The sequence below is a fragment of the Cotesia glomerata genome, linkage group LG7, assembly GCF_020080835.1.
Source record: "Cotesia glomerata isolate CgM1 linkage group LG7, MPM_Cglom_v2.3, whole genome shotgun sequence".
Classification (NCBI taxonomy): domain Eukaryota; kingdom Metazoa; phylum Arthropoda; class Insecta; order Hymenoptera; family Braconidae; genus Cotesia; species Cotesia glomerata.
Window position 1 is genome coordinate 13,104,059 of NC_058164.1, and position 21,619 is coordinate 13,125,677.

The following is a 21,619-nucleotide window of genomic DNA, read 5'->3' on the forward strand; positions in this document are numbered from 1 at the left end:
AAGTTGACATTGTACAAAGTATCAAAGATCAATCTCTAATCTCAAATCAAGTAAAGTTACACAGAAAATGTCAAAGGATTGTTATATTTCGAACGCGTATGACTAGAATAATTAATCCTGACAGTGAAAAGTTGACAGAATATTTTCCAAGCTTTGACAATTAAATATTTAATTGTCCTGAAATCTGCCACATTTATTTTTAGGTAACATTAAATAGATTAAAATATGATGGCCTTTTATTATTTGGTAACTATGCGCAGATTGAAAAATAATTTCAATTACCTATGTTTATTTTATACTAATTGATTGTTTTTTTTTGTAAATTTTTTCTATTGTAGGGCTTTGAAAAAATCAGTTAAGTCTGATGTGATGTTAGCAAAGAGATAAAACTTTACAAAGTTATAAATCATTCTTCTTTAATTTCTATTAACTGAAGATTTATCAAAAATGGAATAACATAACCCGCATGGAAAAATATATATGTGAAAAATATATGTGAATATATATTTTGACATATATTTTTTTTGCGCTAAATATATGTCAACTTATATGTCCGCATATATGTCCGCATATATGTCCGCATATATGTCCGCATATATGCCCGCATATATGCGCGCATATATGCAGATACATACGTTAATACACACACACACACACACACACACACACACACACACACACACACACACACACACACATATATATATATATATATATATATATATATATATATATATATATATATATATATATATATATATTTAGAAAGAGAAAGACAGAAATAAAATATTTTTGTTATTTTATTAGACAATACTAGTAATTTTGTTATTGATAAATTTTTTTTTTACTTTATTAATTTTGTCTGGCATACAATAAAAGTCTAGTTATAATTAATACACACACTGAAATTTTTAGAGTTATAAGTTAAATATAATGTAATTAATAATAGTAAAATATTATTTTAAAAAGTATCATAAAAAAAGTATCATAAATGTATCATAAAAAAATTCAATGTAATTAACAAAAACTGTGAAAAAATTCTTATTTTGTGACTGTCCGGTTTGCTGCTTAGGCTTAAAATCTTCAATGTTGCGGGTCTTCATTGTTTGGAAAATTACGTTGCTTTGACCTCAAACTAGTTAACTTAACGTTAATCGCAGTATTTATTTTCGTATCATCATATGTATTTTTAAAATTTTTCTTGACAGTATCTGTAAAAATTAACAAAAGATAATAAACTTATGATTCATTTTGAGAGTTTTTGTTTGAAAAAGATATATGCGACTACAAATATTTTACATTTTATAGCAGCAAGGGTTTCCGACGGTATTGCAGTATGATGAGGGGGATTATCTGAATTTTTGCAAATTCTAGCCTTACCACCTTTACAGTTACTTGTTAATAGAACATTCATTGGCACAAGAGCTGTTAATAACGAGGTTGCCATCGATGTACATCGTCCTTGAGCTTTAGCACAGCGCCATTGCTCTCGAGTTATTTGTAAGCCGCTACCCCGTCTTCCGATTTCAACCTGCAAGTGCAAAGAAAATTATGCAAACAAATTTACACGATCTAGGATAAGCTTATGAAAACTTAATTCGTTTTATTTGTTTGACAAACCATATCAGGAACATTTTCATCATCTGAACCAGATTGATCGCTTATTTGAGCAGCTCTTGGTATCGGCCTGATGTTCCTCATATTCTCTTGCATGTTTCTCATCTCGGTTAATAGTTGTATAACAATGTCATCCTCACCTACAACATAAATAAAACGTAGTATAAAATGTATCTCATCTTCGCTCTGAAGAATTTGACAAAAAATATAATAAAAATTAAAAATATTTCATTTACCATTATTTGATCCGAATAAATTTCTAGGTCTTACTGGTGATGAGTTATTCAAAGGCGTTCGTTCAATATCATTATTATCATCATTAGGGTGCGGTCTTTTTAAGCTTGTTTTTTTGTTAGTATTTTTATCAGTTGTGATACTCGTTGCATTTGCAATGTTGGAAGTAGAACCTGCTGCTGATCCATCCATAAATGACTTTTGATTTCCTGAGTAGCCTCCCAATCTTGGTGATTTAATGCCTTTGTAATTATTCTTAAATTTTTTTTCGAGCGCAGCTATACTGTCTATAAGAAATTAAAATTATAAAATTCATATTTTTTATTAATAGTAAATTATGATATCTGTCTGATTAAACAAAATGATTAAAAATAATTTCCCATGCTAAATGTCTATTAGAGATATGATTAAATTTTTTTTTTTTTTTATATTAATTGTGTGTGAATAATTACAGAAAGAGCGGAAAAGCGGGGATCAGGTTTAGGGTTGGATATCTCAATTAAAACGCGTAATTTATTATCAAAAATAACACTAGTAATTTATTTACATTAATTACACTCAATATTTAATATTTTTAATAGCGGATTGTTAAGATAAAAGCGGATTTGTAAATTACAGCGTGGGTTGCAAAAGCGAAGCCGGTTGACACGTGGTTGAACACTTTGCCGGCACTGAAAAAGCGGTGAAATAAATGCACTGATAACACAATTTACCTATAACAAATTAAAGCGAATTATTAGCGGTTAATTTAAGCAATTTAAATTATAAAAATAGCGAAATGCGGTTAATTAACAATAAGCGAAAGTAAAGCGGAATTAATGGCGACTTGTTGCAACGAAAGCGTGGAAGCGAAAGATAATAATAATAATGCGTCTTCTTCCTCGTCGACTTGGGGAAGAAAGCTGATTGCGCATGTCAGCGGAGCGATCAGCCAATCAATAATTCGTTCTATTGATGTCGACATCGATAGCCAATAGTAAAATTCAATACATGTGGCGTGATCGAGCGGTCGATTGGCGCAAGCGTGTGAAAATTAGCGGGAACGAGCGCTTGTCAGGTGCGTATTGTAAATTTGGGGAGCCCACAGTGACGTAGTGCTCACTAAGTGGGCCTGTTCACTGAACATTCTCCCCGGCGTTGGCGGCTGCGTCGACAAGATCATCCTCTTCATGCGTCAGTGGCAAGACACAAAGCTTTGTAATTGGGCGTACCAGCTCTGTGTTAACTGTCTTCACAGTTACCACGCGGATTTGTCCATCTGCTCCTGGATGGACAGCAATCACTTTGGCTAATGGCCACTTGGTTGGCGGAAGATCCTCAGTGGTGATCAGTACAACTGAACCCACTTTGATCTGGTTGCGTTGATGATGCCACTTTGAAATGGCCTGGTAGCGGTGGATACAGTCCTGGTAGTAGCGTTTCCAGAAATGTTGCACCATTTGCTGGACTTGTTCCCAGTGCGAGAGCCGAGCAGGTTGTAAATCTGTCAGCGATGGCTCTGGGACTGCGGTCAATGACTGTCCGATTAAGAAATGACCTGGAGTTAATACAGCCAGGTCAGCAGGATCTTCATTAAGCGGTGTAAGCGGTCTGGAATTCAATATGGCTTCAATTTGAGCCAGTAGCGTCGAATACTGCTCAAGCGTCAATAGCGAGTCTCCGATTGTTCTTCGGAGGTGAAATTTAATAGATTTCACAGCGGCTTCCCATTTTCCTCCAAAATGTGGAGCTCCAGGCGGATTGAATTTCCAGTTCGTGCCATCTTGCGCGATCAGACTTGATAATTCTCGTAATGTGCGGGATCCTGCTGCGAATAGTCGTTTCAGCTCTTTTTCTGCTCCTACGAAATTGGTTCCACAGTCAGAATATAGCGTGTGGCAGATACCTCGGCGACTAGTGAAGCGGCGATAAGCGGCGATGAAAGCGGCAGCGGTGTAGTCAGTGACTAGCTCTAGATGAACAGCTGAGCTGAACATGCATACAAAGACAGCAATCCAGCCTTTGTATGTTTTTGCTCCACGTCCTTGAAACGTTTTTAGCGTGATGGGTCCAGCATAATCGAGTCCTGTATGCAAAAAGGCTTGAGTTGGCTGTACTCGTGCGGCAGGTAGTTGACCCATCAGCTGTTGAGCGCGTTCTCCACGATGTCTCGTGCAAATTACACAGCGTAGAATAAAGGATCTGACTGGAACACGGCCTCCAATGATCCAGACAGCTTTGCGTAATTCAGCGAGCGTGAGCTGAGTACCTCCGTGAAGCGTTTTGCGGTGCGAATCATCAATCAATATTGATGTAAGCGGTGAATGTCTCGGCAGTATTGCTGGATGCTTCTCTTCTGGGTCCAATAATGCGTTTTTTAAGCGGCCACCGACTCTCAGGACCCCTGATGGTCGATGAACGGAGTCAGCTTAGTGATGCTGTTGTTTTTAGGCAGATCATCACCATCTTGAAACGTATGAATCTCTCTAGCGAAATATTGTCCTTGAGTGAACTTAATCAAAGTCAATTTAGCGCGCTCCAGGTCTGATGGAGTAAGCGGGTAGGCCAGCGAAGATTGTGGAACTCTTTTGAAGCGGTCGATGACACGATGCCAGATGCTGAGCTTCCTAAGTAATGGAAACAGCTGCGAGTAATGCGATAGTAATTGTTGGAGAAGGCAATTTTCTGCTTTCCAAGTTACTAATGTCAGACCTTGGCGTTCTTCTCGATGCGTTGCGTTGTCGGTTGGAGGCTCAAGAGTGGGCCAAGAGGATTCTGGTTCATGAAGCCACGTAGGTCCATGCCACCAGAGAGCGTGTTGCTTTAGTTTTAGCGTAGGTATACCTCTTGAAGCGCAGTCAGCTGGGTTTTGTTTTCCTGGAATAAATTTCCAGGAGACATCTCGAAGCGTTTCTTGGATTTTTCCCACTCTATTGCGGACGAATGTCTTCCAGCGGGTTGCTGGACTTTTAATCCATGCGAGAGTCACGGCGGAGTCAGTCCAGAGATTTATCCTGACATTTCCAAGTGACTGAACTTCTTTAACATGAAGTATCAGTTGTGTTAACAACCATGCGGCTGATAATTCCAAGCGTGGAATTGTCATAGTCTTCAGCGGTGCTACTTGCGTTTTTGAACACAGAAGTGAGACTTTTGTGTTCCCATCAGCGTCAGTGACTCTCAAATACACAGCGGCAGCCATAGCGTTCTGCGAAGCGTCTGAGAACCCGTGCAATTCCATAGTTGCTCCGGGTGCTATATTATTCCAGCGTGGAATGCGGATTGACTCTATGTTGCGGAGATCATCGCGGTATCCAGTCCATTTGTGTATGAGTGATGGTGACAGTTGTTCGTCCCATGACACTCTATCTAACCACAGATCTTGCATGAAGATCTTGGCTTTGACTACTATTGGTGCGAGAAGTCCTAGCGGGTCATTCAGCTTAGCGATTTCAGACAAAATAGCTCTTTTTGTCTTGGGCGTCTCTGTCGGTAGCGTGTACTTGAACTGGAGAGCGTCAGTGCGTGAATTCCAGTACATGCCCAGGACTTTTACTGGTGCATCACTGATTTCTTTAAGCGGTGTATCCAGCTGCTTTTCTGGAGCTACTTCAGCGAGTAACCGTGGGCTATTGCTAGCCCATTTGGCAAGCGGGAAGCAGCCTGCTGCACACAGAGCTTTTGTTTGTACTGCAGCCTTGATAGCGTCTTCTTCATTGTCTGCTCCACCGTAGATGTCATCTACGTAGCGTGTATCCAACATTGGAGCAACAGCTAGCGGAAAGCGGTGTCCTTCATCCTTCACAAGTTGAATGAGCACACGTACAGCGTCAAAAGGTGCACTAGCGGTTCCGTATGTGACTGTCTTGAGACAGTAAGCGTCTACCAGGTCATTCTCATCTGTCCAGAGAATGCACTGAAGCGGCCAATCAAGAGAGTCGACCTCAATCTGTCTGAACATCTTGGTGATGTCAGTAGCGAATAGAATCCTGCTGCAACGGATTCTCAACATCACATCAAAAATGTCAATTTGCGTTTTGGGTCCTGCGTGAAGAATATCATTCAATGAAATTCCTGTAGATGTTGCACAGGAACCATTGAACACTGTGCGGAGCTTCGTAGTGGCACTATCAAGCTTCAATACCCCATGGTGAGGCAAGAAGTAAGCGTTTGCGGGCAATTCGTTGATTGGAACTCGTACCATGTGTCCTAGTTGAATATATTCTGCCATGAATGCATGATACATGTCAGAATAATCCTTTTCTCGCGACAAGCGAGTTATTAATCTGCGGAGTGACCCCATGGCTGCGTTAATAGAGTCGCCAAGTTGACTCTCGGGGGCTTTAAGCGGTAATCTCACTACATAGCGTCCATTAGGCTGTCGATAATGCGTTTGACGAAAGTGAACTTCACATTCGTCTTCCTCAGCGTCGTTGAGCGATGAAATTCCTGATGGAACTTCTTCCTGTTCCCAAAACTTAGCGATAGCGTCTTGTAATTCTGTATCAAGTGACGCATGTAATGCTGCGTGTGATGTTGAAGCGGGTTTAGCGGTGACAGCTCCATAAATAATCCAACCAAGCGTGGTGGATTGTGCGATCGGAGCATTGCGAGGTCCTCTTTGAATCTCTGCGTTCATGATCTGTGCGGCTGGCGATGCACCTAGAATAATGTCTACAGGACGCGGCTGTAGATACTGCGGGTCGGCTAGTTGGAGATTCTCCAGATGCGGCCATTTCGGATCAGCGATCACGAACGATGGAAGATCTACCGTCAATGTTGGTAGAATATGCATGCTGACATGCATTGATGCGGTCGAATACAGCGAACGAAGCTCAATTGTGCTCACACCTAGTGAGCTTCCTGCGGAGACATTGCCGATGCCCTTGAGCATGACCATGTCACGCTGTAGCGGTTGTCCGAGCTTCTTGAAGAGCGTCTGTCTCATAAATGAGAGCTCTGAACCTTGATCAATCAAGACTCTGGCGGTGATTGGATTGCCATGATGCGGGCGGACCTGGACTAAGGCGGTAGCTAGTAATACTTGAGCGGAAAGCGAATCTGAAATAATCAACAGTTAATGTTGAGTTATAAGCGGTCTGATGGAACTTTTAGTTACCTTGTGCGGTGTCAACTTGTTTCGGTGAAGCTGATTTAGGCGGTACTTCTCGGTGAATAGAAGTGTGATGGCGTAGACTGCACTTCCTGCAGCCCTGAGCAGTCTTACAATCAGCTACACGATGTGGGCCCAAGCAATTGTAGCACAAGCGGTATTTCTCGACAATGTCGATTCGTTCCTCCACAGTAGCGGCCTTGAATGTCGGGCAAAACAGCATGTAGTGCTCCTCCGGGCACAGCGGGCAATTTCTCCTGGGCTTTCCCTTGTATTGAGCAGCGGTGTATGAAGATCTTGTCTTCGGTTGTTTGTCGTTGCGGGACCCACCTGATTTATGATTTTCAGGTTGCTTCTTGGGCTCAGAAGCTGGCTCCAAGTTCTCCCAAGCTCTGACTTTGGACTTGAGGAACTCGTGAAGTTGCGTATAGGTCGGCATGATATCAGTTAACCCAAGACTAGTCTCCCAGTCCTCTCTTACAGCGGGTGGCAAGCGGCGCAGCGTCAGGTGAATGATCATTAAGTCCCAGTTGTCAACTGGAACTCCTTGAGCCTTGATGGAGTCCAAAGCTTTTTGATTGGATAAAAGCAAGGCGTCTAATTTCGCGGCTGATCGTGCGGGAACTGACTCTCCTACCAATAGATCTTCAAGATGTGATGCCACTACGCGGCGAGGATTCGAATAGCGGCTCTTCAGGAGATTCCAAGCGGGCTCAAATGAATCATCAGTGGATGACATGTTTCCAATAAGCTGGTGGGCTTCCTTTTCTGTGAAGGTTTTCAAATAATGCATCTTCTGACTGTTTTTAAGAAGAGCATTGTCAATAACAATGTCAGAGAATAGCTGACTAAATGATCCCCAGCGCTTAAAGTCTCCAGAGAAGCTCTGGAGCTTAATTTTTGGGAGTCCAGTACCCGATGAGCCTCCCAAGAAGGCGGTGCTGTGCATAGCCAGGTTTTGTTGCGTTTGTGCGGCTTCTCTGGCATCAATCTCCTGCTGAATGACGTCTTTGCGGGTGGCTATGCGGGTCTCCAAAATTGCATAGGTGGCGTGAGCGTTAGTATAATGATTCCCGACGTGGTACTCGTGTTCAAGTACTTCCGGGTACGTCTCAAAGATCAGCGAGTTTAAGTTAGTGATGTCCAGCCAAATCTTGGAGCTTTGTGTTGCCACTGACTCAATAGCGGTGATCGTAAGCGAGTTAAGCTCCTCGTTAGTTAAGCGATCCACCATGGCATACAAAGCATCCAGGTACTGCTTTTGCATAGCAATAGCAGTTTCAAACTGCATTGCGGTGTTTAATGTAGGACCGAGATCGAGTTTTCAGTCAATTAAAGCGGAAAGTTCAGCGTACCGGTGTACGAATGACTACCAGGAGCAGCACCCGATGTGCTCTGCGATGCTCCTGACACTCGACCTTTCCTAGCGGGATTACACTTCACTTAACACAGCACAATTTTTAGCGGTATAATTAATTAATTTAATTGAGATAGAGCCAGCCTGATCCGGCTCGAGGGACCAATGAATAATTACAGAAAGAGCGGAAAAGCGGGGATCAGGTTTAGGGTTGGATATCTCAATTAAAACGCGTAATTTATTATCAAAAATAACACTAGTAATTTATTTACATTAATTACACTCAATATTTAATATTTTTAATAGCGGATTGTTAAGATAAAAGCGGATTTGTAAATTACAGCGTGGGTTGCAAAAGCGAAGCCGGTTGACACGTGGTTGAACACTTTGCCGGCACTGAAAAAGCGGTGAAATAAATGCACTGATAACACAATTTACCTATAACAAATTAAAGCGAATTATTAGCGGTTAATTTAAGCAATTTAAATTATAAAAATAGCGAAATGCGGTTAATTAACAATAAGCGAAAGTAAAGCGGAATTAATGGCGACTTGATGCAGCGAAAGCGTGGAAGCGAAAGATAATAATAATAATGCGTCTTCTTCCTCGTCGACTTGGGGAAGAAGGCTGATTGCGCATGTCAGCGGAGCGATCAGCCAATCAATAATTCGTTCTATTGATGTCGACATCGATAGCCAATAGTAAAATTCAATACATGTGGCGTGATCGAGCGGTCGATTGGCGCAAGCGTGTGAAAATTAGCGGGAACGAGCGCTTGTCAGGTGCGTATTGTAAATTTGGGGAGCCCACAGTGACGTAGTGCTCACTAAGTGGGCCTGTTCACTGAACAGTGTGAGAATATATATTCTATAACAATTTATTAAGCTTTACATTTTTCTGCGGCTGTGGCCGACTTACAACCTGTACCCGCATTTACCTGTGCCCCGAATGAAGATGAATACGAAACAATTCATTGTGACAGCTGTGATAAAGACATCGACAGAAAATTGAATATTTCATCTGGACATAGTTTTTTATACTTTTCTTTAAAATATCAACTCGAACAATTGTTCGAAAATTCAAATATTCATTGCCAACTACAACAGCATAGAGAAAAAATAAATAAACATGCTTTCGAAGATATCCAAGATGGCAAGGAATACAAAAAAAGGATTGAAAGTGATATGATAAGTATTACTTTTAACACTGACGGTGTTCCTGTGTTTGATAGCTCTAATTGTAGTGCATATCCTATATTATGTTCTATCAACGAATTACAGCCATTGAAAAGGAAGAAACATGTGCTCCTCGTAGGACATTGGGTCGGAACTGGAAGCCCAAATTCTCTTCAAGAATTTTTCAAGCCTTTTGTCTCCGAAGCTGAAGATTTATGTCAGAAAGGATTTGAATATATTGTTGGAGGTAAAAAATTTTTAAGAAAATGTTCTGTTGTTTTGAGTATAAACGACGCTCTAGTCCGCCCGAAACTTCGGAATTCAATGCAATTTAACGGGGAATATGGATGTGGATTATGTCTTAATCCTGGAAAAAGAATTGAAAAAGGACTAGGTAACGTGCGGATCTATCCAATTGAGTCAAGTAATGCTTATGGTGAGGGTTTAAGAACCAATATTGCGACAATTAAACACGCGGAATTAAAAGAGAAAGGTATGAAAGGCGAATCAATATTATCGAAAATACCAAGATTTGATATAATACTCGGCATTGATGTGGATTGGATGCACTGTGTTGCACTAAGAGTTTGTCGTCAATTTGCAAAGCTATGGTTTGATTCTGTAAACCATGAAAAAGATTTTTACTTGGGTTTATCTATTGGAAAAGTCGACAAAATTCTCTTATCTTACAAACCAACTATGGACATGTCACGAACTACTCGTGAAATGAGTGACCGTTCTCACTGGAAAGCTCACGAGTGGGTTGCTTTTTTACTATTTTATAGTCTTCCAATATTAAAAGCTGTTGCCAAAAAAAAGTATGTTGACCACTGGGCACTTCTAGTCGATGGTATTTCACTTTTATTACAAACATCTATTATGCCATCCGATATTTATTATGCTCATAATTGTTTGATTGATTTTATAATTGGCGTGAAAGATTTGTATGGAGAACAAGAATTAACTTTCAATGTGCATTCACTCGCTCATCTGGCTCGAAGTGTTGAAAATTGGGGTCCACTCTGGGGACATGGAGCTTTTATTTTTGAAAATTTTAATCAAGAAATTTTAGCTGCAGTGCAAAGTTCTAATGGAGTACCTCATCAAATTTACGACATGTTCCGTACAAAATGTGTTTTAACTAAACTAAGAAAAATACTTATAAAAGATCTGACTTACTCGCAGAAAGAATTCATAGACGAGCTTTTAGGTATTAAAAGTCGCTTGAAATATCAACAAGTTATTGACAATGTTAAATTATTAGGTGAGCCTGATGTTCATAAGTTAACTCAAGAGCAATATCTTGCTTTTCAACGACGACATATATTTCTAGATAGGAAAGTAGTTGTGCAACATTATGATCGAGCTGTAGTAAACCGTCAAGTTTTACACAGTAATCGTTACGAAAAATGTCAGAAGAGGAATAATCGTTGCGTTACACTGTTAAATTATGAAGTATTCCAAATTGAATCGTTTATAGTACTTGAATTAAATGATGAAACACATTGCTATGCAATCGGTTGGTTTTTCCAAAAATGTCAGCAACCAATAATTGCTGGAAGAAAACTAAAACATATGCTTATGGTAGAAAGAGGAATTAATTGTTTGGGAGTAGCTTATCCAAATGAAATTATTGAACGAGTTACAATACTTCCAATTGAAAATTCATCAAACTACGTGGCGTGCATACATCCTAATCGATTTGATGTACTAAATTAATTAAATAATTTCAATTATTTGTATACATGTTTCAAAATAAAACAATTGTAATTTAGAAGAACTTGAAACTTATTCAAATCGTATAAAAAACTATTTGTGTGTCTGAATTATTTCCATGCCTATCTGATAGCTGTTGAAAAAAAAATTAGTTTAATTATTATTTCGCGTTACCAATTTTATTCACGACATTTTCGTAGACATCTTTTAGATCATTAATTATTGGAAAAATAATTTTATTTTATGAATATCTTGTCATAAATAGAAGAAATTTCATGATAATCTTTGGTATGTGTGTTGCTTGCTCAATCTAGGCTTTTTTTTACTATTCATTTACTATTTTAACAGCCTATATTATTGTAAATTCACAATAGAACATTTACAACAATATCATTTATAAGTATCAAAATATCTACAATAAATGTTGATACATTTTCTTAATATCCATTCTTATATAAATAGATATATATTTTCATGAGCATAGATACGTGTATATATATGTAGGATTTCTACAAAGGAGTTGGCCTTAAATCACTGCTTAAATTAAACTATTTGTAAATAGTTTGGGTACTTTTTAAATAAATTTTAAAAATAATAGTGCTGTTACAGGATCAATTACAAATAATTTTATGGACACATGTGACTGAAAAAATTTATAAAACCAAAAAACTATTAAAAACTCCTCCAAAAACTTGACATATAAAAAATTGACTACTAAAAAATATATGAAACCAAAATGCACTAATTCTGTCCCAACCTTTTTGATGATACTAAATTAAATTATAAAAATTCCTTTAAAAATAATTATATACTCATCACAAAATTTTTTTTCTCTCTCAATCATTTAAATTACAAATAACTATCGCTAAAAAATATAAAACCCAATTTACGATAAAGTTTTTCAATCCAGGATAAAATTTTATCCAATGATAAAATATATCTATATTTTTCATATATATAAATATACTGGTAATAATAATTTTATCCTGGATAAAATTTTATCTTGGATTAAAAAACTGGCTCTTAGTCTCTTAATCATATAAATTTATTTTTGGCATATAACCACATTCACGTATACAAAACAAAATAAATAAATAAATAAATTTTGTTTATCGCTAAGTTCAAATCTATTTATAACTACTTCGAAAACTTATCATAATAAATAAAATATTTTAGAAAAGCATATTTTATCAAATAAATACACTGGCCACAAGATTTCGCTTATTTTCTTAATAATATAGATGATTAAATATTAACAGAGTACTTGTTTATCGAATAATGTAAATAAAAGAATAAAGAGAGGGATGCGTCGCTGTTCACCGATTGACATTGTACATGTCATGTATAAGTATATGTTTCGAGAGCTCGCAAGCCACAACAGTACACGAATTTTAGCGGAGTCACCCGATGAAGCCTAGAATTGTCGTAGCTGTTGCTACATATATGCCTAGATATATGTCTACATATATGTCTAGATATATGCTTACATATATGTCTAGATATATGCCTGCATATATGTCAGCATATTTTTTTTTGCGTAAATATATGCGGCATATATATTATATATGCCACATATATTTTTGACATATATATTTCTCCATGCGGGGTAGCTCCTATAGGCTCCAAATTTGGTAAGAATCTGTTCTACGGGATGTAGAAATGATTCAAGAGCGGATTTAATGACAGCCTACCCCCAATATGGATTGCGGGGGTGGGCGTTAACAATGAAAATTTTAAATTTCCGAGCTATAGCTCCTAGAGAATCCTAATTTTGTATGAATTTTTTGTAATTTTAAATTTCCGAGCTATAGCTCCTATAGGCTCCAAATTTGGTAAGAATCTGCTTTATGTGATGTATAAATGATTCAAGAGTGGATTTAATGACAGCCTACTCCCAATACGGATTGTGGGGGTGGGTATTAACAATGACAATTTTTAATTTTCAAGCTATAGCTCCTACAGACTCCAATTAGGTAGTAATTTTCTCTAAGAGATGTAGAAATAATATACGAACGAATTTTAAAATATCTCACAGGAGTTTGCGGGGGTGGATGTTAACAATTAAAATTTTTAATTTCCAAACTATAGCTCTTATAGACTCCAAATTTGGTAAGAATCTTCTATGTGATGTAGAAATAATCTAAGAGCGGATTTTACGACGAATCACCCCCAATAAGGATTGCGGGGGTGAGTGTTGACAAAAAAAAATCTTAATTTCCAAAATATAGCTTCTAAAAGGCGTAAATTTGGTAGTAATCTTTTATTTGTCATGTAGAGATCATATCAAAACGGATTTCAATAAATTCTACTTCCGACAGGGATTGCGGGGGTGGGTGTTAGAATTTCAAATTTCCATTTCCAAACTGTAACTTCTACAAACTTGAAATTAGGTAAGAATCTTTCATTTGTCATGAGATTATCTCAAAACGGATCCCAAAAAATTCTACTTCCGATAGGGATTGCAGGGGTGGGTGTTCAAATCTAAAATTTTAATTTCCAAACTGTAACTCCTGCAGATTCTAAATTTGGTAGGAATCTTCGTTTACGATGTCAAGTTCAGCTGAGAATGGATTTTCTTCGGCAAATACCGGGATGGCCTCCAAGGTCAACGGATTTGAATATTTTTCTTTTTTAATAGTGATATTTTCTTACAACAATCGTCTCTTTGGCAGCGGCAAAAAAGTCGACTAAGAATTTTACATACATTTTTTTTTGCTGATCACATAACCGATGAATTGTTCTTATTACGAGATCGCAAAAATGTAACAGATTAAAAGGATTGCATTTTCTAAACACATGAGATATAGAAAAAAAATTTGGCTACTCATTTCAAGAAAATTCGTAAAAAACAAGTACAAATAATTTTCTATGTATAATTGATGTTACGGAAGAAATTTTAATTAACAGCGAAATTCGTCACAATTTAAGCTAGGCAGATTTCAACTTCACTTATGAGACCTGCAATTACTTTAACTAAAACTTACAATGCTCATTTAAAATTTTTTTTCTTCGTGTCAATTAATATTCATTTTCGAAGAAAGCTACGAGAATGTTATAGTGATTGCACATTGAAAGTTACAATGAATTTTAGCTAGAATAATCATGTGGACAAAATATACAGACCAATTTGATGGAATTTGGAATCTGTGCAAGTCAAAACAATCTTCCAATTAAATTCTAAATCTAGATCTAAAAAGACAATTCTATAAAGCGCCCAGCGGAGCGGGCGGGTAACAGCTAGTATATATATATATATATATATAGCATAGCTATATATGCTATATATATATATATATATATATACTAGCAGACCCGGCCACGCGTTGCTGTGGCTAAAGTTATTGTTATATTACATTGTAGTATACAATTTAAGAGGAATGGTAGGAGAACATCAGTCACGGGGACCACCATGCTTTTTACATAGATGGTATTTGTAAAAAAATATAGTGACCTCCATGACATATTTTCTACGACTATAACCCTTTAGTACAATGAAATTATTTACGAACTAAGACGGAACTGTTGAAGTTGGTACACAAATTTACGGGATTGGGATTTGAAGGGGAAGGACGTTGAACACGATTGATTAAAATTTTCTTACAGTTTACATTAAGCAGAAATCAATACAAAAGAATTAATTTTTAAATTTATTATTTCCATTTGATTTTGTAACGAATGAGCATATTACAAAGTTGTTAGTGAATAACATATGACATTTAAACTTATGAATGAGGTAGGTAAGGCAGATAGTCTTAAATCTTTAACAGTAATATTTATTATTTTAAATTATAAATACTTTCAATTTCAATTTAATTTAGCACTAATCGGTGCACAATATTTTTGGTTAACCTGTCTTTAGCTAACACAAATATATTCGACGGTTTCCCAACACGTGAACATGCAACATATAGTTGCCCATGAGAAAAACACGGATTTTCCAAATCTAAACTACAAATAGACATTGTTTGGCCTTGAGACTTATTTATTGACATGGCAAAAGCTAAACGAATTGGAAACTGTAGCCGTTTGAAAGGTATGGTAGAATCTGACGGTATCATTGGGATACGTGGCAACAGGACCATTTTTCCTTTAAACTTCCCAGTTAAAATGGTTGCTTCATGAATGTTTCCGGTGATCTTTTTGATGATCAAACGTGTACCGTTGCATAATTGAGGTGGATTCAAATTACGTAGGAGAATCATCGGAGAACCAATATTTAATTGAAGATTGTGGGGTGGCATTCCAGGTATATCTAGTGAATTCAAAAATTCAGTTGGAAAATTTACACTTTCATTTTCATTAACAACAGTATCGATTGATTTAAAAGACATCAGATCGCCTGGTAACAACTGTTGTATCTGGAAGTTAATTTCGTCAACATCAACATTTTTGGCTGCCAAAATTGCCCGATGACTGAGCCAGTTATGATTCAAGTAATTATTCTGTATATCCGGAAAAATACTTTGAATCAATTCATTTCTATCTTGAAGAACAGTACAAAAATTGTCTGGCAGTTTGATGCATTGCGTATTTGGTTGCAGTTCTATTTTACCGTTCCCAATATCTAGTAATTGCTCGGAAAATATTTATGCTGATGGATCATTTTGCAACTGTACCCACATATTTATGGTCAATCGAAGTGTTTCAACACTTCGCCATAAGAATGATTGTTTCAAATATGCATTAATCTCATCCGCGAAAGTTGAGCGAGGTATAACCGGTAAGGTCTGATGGAAATCACCAGACAAAAATAAGATAGTACCACCGAAAAGTTTATTATTGCTGTTTAAATCCTGCATAGTTCTATGCAATGCTTCAAGTGAATATTTGTGCGCCATTGTGCACTTATCCCAAATTATTATAGAACTCTTTCGCAACACTGCAGCTATTCCACTATTCTTTTTGATGTTACACATTGCATTTGGTTTATGATGAATATCCAATGGCAGCTTAAATGTTGAATGTGCCGTTCGCCCACCATCCAGTAAAGTAGCCGCAATGACTGACGATGCAACTGCCAATGCGATTTTCTGTTGCGACCGTATTTTGGAAAGAATCAACGATATTAAAAATGTCTTACCGGTTCCAACTGGTGCGTCCAAGAAAAAAATACCGCCTTGTTTTGATTAAGTGGTAAATTTTAAATTAGAACACATAAATCCTTGATCAACACCAATGCTTCATTATACATCTCTGGCGTATAATCTATGTTTTGGCATTGATCTGTTTGTCTAATTCGGTGCAATATGTCTTCTGTCATGCAATTTTTATATTTTTCCCACAAAGTTTGTGCTTGCGATGGATAACACGTCGTCAAAATAATTGCAAACAGCTGACGAATGTTATTGGGCATTGATGTCAACGCAGCATCAGCAAGCGCTAAGTCCCAATGGTGATCGTCTTCTAGCAATTGCAGTTCACGACATGCATCTTGGTATGTATTGAATACTCGACCATTAACTGTTCGCAGAAATTCAAAAGACGTTGGTCCAGGCACATTCACCAATAACAAACGTAAATAGAAGCACTCACGTTGCTTTGGATGTACTGTGTAAAGTCGCCCCAATGTCTTAGCTTTGAATATGCCTGGAATGGAAGGATATCATTTTCCTTGTTTTCGTGGTTCCCATTTTTTACTGGATTTGTACCATGTGAAATAACGCGGAATATCACCATATAGCAATATCTTTGCGAATCGGCCAAAAACATTAAATCTTTGACACAATGTAAAAAATTCAGTTAGTGTCGTTTTTGGGGCCTCGAATGCTCTTTGGAGAAGATCTTCTTCAGTGAAGTATACACGTTGACCGTTTTCAAGATGTATTGCTAGATGCTAGACAGAAGGATCTCTTTCGTGTATGGGAAAGCTGAGAATATGCCAAATAGCTTCGTTGCTGCTAATGTATCTACCCATTTGGTATCGTGCTATTTCGTCATTTTTATTTATATTTTGTACTTCAAATATGGCCAAATCACTGTCTTTGTTTACATATTTACAAATGTACTTAATTGATTTTACAGAACTGCAAAGCTCAACGTTGATATGAGCTTTATCAGTTTTTGAAAGTAATGGTGAATATGGTACCACCCACTGATTATCAAATTCTACAAACGTTTACTACAAAATAAATTTAATTTATACTATAGTTTCAATAACACGTGGTAATCATGATATTGAATTGTAGCTTATATGACACGTTTGTCGGTTTACCATAGCAGTGCCATCTATTGATTACTTACTCAATCCAGTCGAAAAGTATCGACATCTGTTAGAATCTTTTGGAGTTAACAGATAATTGTGACTGTCAATTAATTATAGATAAATAATTTGCAATAAAATAAAATTGCGACTATAATTAAAGATCTAAGCCATCCTATCTCTTAAGTTGGACCAGACTGCTCACGGTGTGCCAATTTAATTTAAAATCGGTTAAGTAGTTTAAAAGTCCATCGCGGACAAACATCGTGACAGAAGATTTATATATATTAAGATATATATATATATATATATATATATATATATATATATATATATATATATATATATATATATATTAGGGTGGGTCAAAAAAATCAACTATTTTTTTTTTTACAATTAATACAGAAAAATGGGTTACTAGGCACCTTAAAAAAATTCTCACCAAACTCTTAATTTTAATAGGAAGATCCTCCGCGTCGCAGTTTTTCATTTTTTTCTCAGTCCAATAGAAAAAAATTCATTCCTCATCATTAATTGGTCGTACAGAAAAAATTTTTTAAGAATTTTGTAGGAAATTTAATGCTCTACAAAAAAGGTATCTTATGTTTTTTCCGTAAACCTCACCATTTCACTAATATTGAAGATTTAAGATTGATTATTTTAAGTCAAATGTCACTTTTGTTTATGAATTTTATAACTCGACAAGAAATGGCTATTATTGAATGGGCAATAGAAATTTTTGTAGCAAATTAACTGCTCTATAAAAATGGTATCTTATGTTTTGGCGATTAAATTAAGCGTTCAAAAGATATTCATCATCAAACTTTCATGTATACCGATTTTAAGAGTTTTTGATTAAATAATCGAAAAATTTCAATTTAATCTATCAGTTTTGAGAAAATTTACACGAAAAAAATTTTTTTTTATCAACTGAGAAACTTCAAAATGTTTTTCAAGCTTTTTTTTATGTGTAAGTATTTTTATCTACATTTAAAAAAATAAATTGTACATTATTTATCGCTTAGTTAATCATTTATCAATAAAAAAAGCAAAGTTTTCATTATAAATATATTATGATTTCAGTTTTAGAGAAAAAAATGTCCAATTAGTTATAAGAAAGTTTTTTATTTCAATTTTCAACTGAGCTATTTATTTTCAAACAATTTTTTGTTGCAAGTAGGGTAGTTTTTTCGATGCTCTTTCACAACTTGCAATAAAAATTGAAATTGCTCTTCGTCTTTCGTTAAGCATTGGTTATATTCACTTACTAATGCGACACCTCGCTCTGCCACATCATTAACAACTTTCAATTGTGCGAAAAATTCTTTATTTTCATTATAACTCTCATCAGTAGACCATAAATCAATATTTTTGTCAAGAAAATCATACGGCAGATCAAAGATCTCAAAAAGTTTTAATGACTTCTTAGAAACAAAGTCACTTATATTTTTTTGCAGAATTAAATGTAAATTTTTTCTATCAATAATAAATCTTCTTGCTTTAGAATCTGTACCTTCGCGAGTCTTAACAGCTTCGACAATATTCTTCTTTATGTTTAATGGAACGGTATCATCAAAAAGTGATAAAATAGCAAGTTCATCACTTAAGTACCATAAATGTGAAGTCATTTTTTCACATGTAGCCGAGGAAATTAAAGAATTAATTTTACTGTACTCAATTAAATTTTTCATAAACTCTAAGTCGTGATTAGCAGCAGAAGTCGCAGAAGTTGATGAAAACCAAGCTTTTACATACACCATAACTATAAAAATACAAAATTGTCGAAGACCATCCAATTCTTTCTTAGAAAGGTCAAATTCATCTCTAAAAATAAACATTTTTAGGCAATAAATTGCCTTTGCTATCCATCTTGCATGATGAACTGCACCAGGACGCTTGAAGAAAACTTGCTCTCGTGGCATTTCTCCCAGAAAAATTAATGACAATTCCAATATTTCTTTATAGTCATCTCGGGGTTGCGATAACTACCAAAAGTAATCAATTATTCGTAAAAAATCAAAAATTATCCTCTACACTTAAAATTGTATTTAAATAATACCTGTAAGTATCGCTTAATAAATGAAGATAGATTATTTTTTTCATTCGTAATAATATTAGCAACAATACTATCTTCAACACCAGATTTATACTTCGTTTTATCGAATGTGTCCCAAAATTTTTTGAATCTGCCAAATATTGGAACATTTGGTCCGGATGATACTGGCCAATAGACTTCGAATGCACTCCTTAAAATGATCTCATAAATATGATGGCGACATGGTAACCAAATTAATTCTTTTCCTAAGGCCTTTTCAATTTCTTTACATGTACCATGATGGATTCCTGTATAGTAAAAATAGATAATTACACTTTAAGTTCTGTATTTAATAAAAATTGTAACGCATATTTAAAATCTATAAATAAATAAAGAATTATAACTAATGGGCACGTGTCGAAAATTTAATTAATGTATGAAAACAATTCAACTAGAACGATGAAAATAAAATTTTCTTTTAAATATTTTATCATTGATTAGTTACCCGTATTAACCGCAGTCGTGTCAAAACACATCGCCTTGATGTAACTAATAATACCCCATTGATTTAACGTTGACAAGATGGTTGCTGTTTGATTTTCTGCCGATCCTCTATTCATTTTTGGAACTCCAAGTAACTGCTCAGTACCAAAAGCAGTCAAAATAATCGGTAATCGATCCACAAATTTCGATTCAGAAATGTCATTCAGTATTTTCCCATCCCAATGCACGACGTATTTATCATGAGCTTTGAAGTTATCTTTTAGTCCTATAGCAATGTCTTTTCGTAAGAGCATGCGAGTTCGTTGAATTGTTCGATAACTAAGAGTTGTATCTTCTACATTAACACCAACACTTGATAGAACTGGAGCAATAATGAACATCGCATTTCTACTACTAACATTAGCTCTGTCGAGTGCTGAGATAAGCTCTGGAGTTAGAATATTTATTTTTGCTCGTGTTGTCGGTATTTGAGGCACATACTCTAAATCTGAACCGAAATTTGTAGCTTGACTTAATGTAAGGGTTGAAGATGACTCTGATTCCTCACTTCGAACAATCTCATGGCTGGTTGAGGGTTGATTCAAATCTAAAATAAGCGTTGTTATTTAATTAATGGAAGCAAAAATATGGAACTCATTCATTTTGACATCAAATAAGGAACACAAAGAGTTTTTTATTTATCATCTACGAACATATTGACATTTATGATATAATTAATTAGAAAAACAATAATATACTTTATTATTCATAATTTATAATCAATTTAATTTATTTTCAATTCTGATTAAAATTTATAATAATTAAATGTTGTAAATACTCACGACTTTCATCTACTTCAATCGTATTCATAGTACTGTTTAATTTATTTGGGTTATTTGAAAGAATTTCTTTCCGGGTATCACTTTTTTGATTTGAATATAGTTCACGAATATCATTATCAAGCAGTTTTATTGATTTATGATCTACAATATCAAATAATGCTTTGATTTCATTCTGAAATATTATTACATTTTTGTTTTGGGCTGATGATTTTTTTCGCACAAAAGATTTTTGCAATTTCAACCATCGGTTATGATAGCGAAGAATTTTTTTGATGATGAATATATTTTGAACGCTTAATTTAATCGCCAAAACATAAGATACCATTTTTATAGAGCAGTTAATTTGCTACAAAAATTTTTATTGCCTATTCAATAATAGCCATTTCTTGTCGAGTTATAAAATTCATAAACAAAAGTGACATTTGACTTAAAATAATCAATCTTAAATCTTCAATATTAGTGAAATGGTGAGGTTTACGGAAAAAACATAAGATACCTTTTTTGTAGAGCATTAAATTTCCTACAAAATTTTTAAAAAAATTTTTTCTGTACGACCAATTAATGATGAGGAATGAATTTTTTTCTATTGGACTGAGAAAAAAATGAAAAACTGCGACGCGGAGGATCTTCTTATTAAAATTAAGAGTTCATATTTGGTGAGATTTTGTTTAAGGTGCCTAGTAACCCATTTTTCCGTATTAATTGTAAAAAAAAAAATAGTTGATTTTTTTGACCCACCTTAATATATATATATATATATATATATATATATATATATATATATATATATATATATATATATATATATATATATATATATATATATATATATATATATATATATATATATATATATATATATATATATA

The 21,619-nt window shown here is 35.3% G+C and overlaps 4 protein-coding genes across 4 annotated transcripts; all 4 read right to left on the bottom strand.

The window, feature by feature from the left end:
• Window positions 1-954: 954 nt before the first annotated feature.
• Window positions 955-2,043, bottom strand: LOC123269607. The gene is made up of 4 exons (XM_044735440.1): window positions 1,854-2,043; window positions 1,621-1,757; window positions 1,300-1,531; window positions 955-1,211 (listed from the first exon to the last, which is right to left on the bottom strand). Exons 1-4 carry the CDS (start codon window positions 2,041-2,043, stop codon window positions 1,084-1,086), a joined length of 687 nt encoding a protein of 228 aa, XP_044591375.1. The 3' UTR covers window positions 955-1,083.
• A 923-nt stretch (window positions 2,044-2,966) lies between these two features.
• LOC123269608 lies at window positions 2,967-8,554 on the bottom strand. Its single transcript, XM_044735442.1, has 3 exons — window positions 6,950-8,554; window positions 4,294-6,891; window positions 2,967-4,234 (listed from the first exon to the last, which is right to left on the bottom strand). Exons 1-3 carry the CDS (start codon window positions 8,232-8,234, stop codon window positions 2,967-2,969), a joined length of 5,151 nt encoding a protein of 1,716 aa, XP_044591377.1. The 5' UTR covers window positions 8,235-8,554.
• A 6,446-nt stretch (window positions 8,555-15,000) lies between these two features.
• On the bottom strand, window positions 15,001-16,867 carry LOC123269609 (ATP-dependent DNA helicase PIF1-like). Its single transcript, XM_044735443.1, has 2 exons — window positions 16,724-16,867; window positions 15,001-15,633 (listed from the first exon to the last, which is right to left on the bottom strand). The coding sequence occupies exons 1-2, from the start codon at window positions 16,865-16,867 to the stop codon at window positions 15,001-15,003; spliced, it is 777 nt and encodes a 258-aa protein (XP_044591378.1).
• A 1,632-nt stretch (window positions 16,868-18,499) lies between these two features.
• Window positions 18,500-21,013, bottom strand: LOC123268909. Its single transcript, XM_044734359.1, has 4 exons — window positions 20,751-21,013; window positions 19,931-20,515; window positions 19,450-19,733; window positions 18,500-19,375 (listed from the first exon to the last, which is right to left on the bottom strand). Exons 1-4 carry the CDS (start codon window positions 20,776-20,778, stop codon window positions 18,536-18,538), a joined length of 1,737 nt encoding a protein of 578 aa, XP_044590294.1. The 5' UTR covers window positions 20,779-21,013; the 3' UTR covers window positions 18,500-18,535.
• Between the last annotated feature and the right edge of the window lie 606 nt (window positions 21,014-21,619).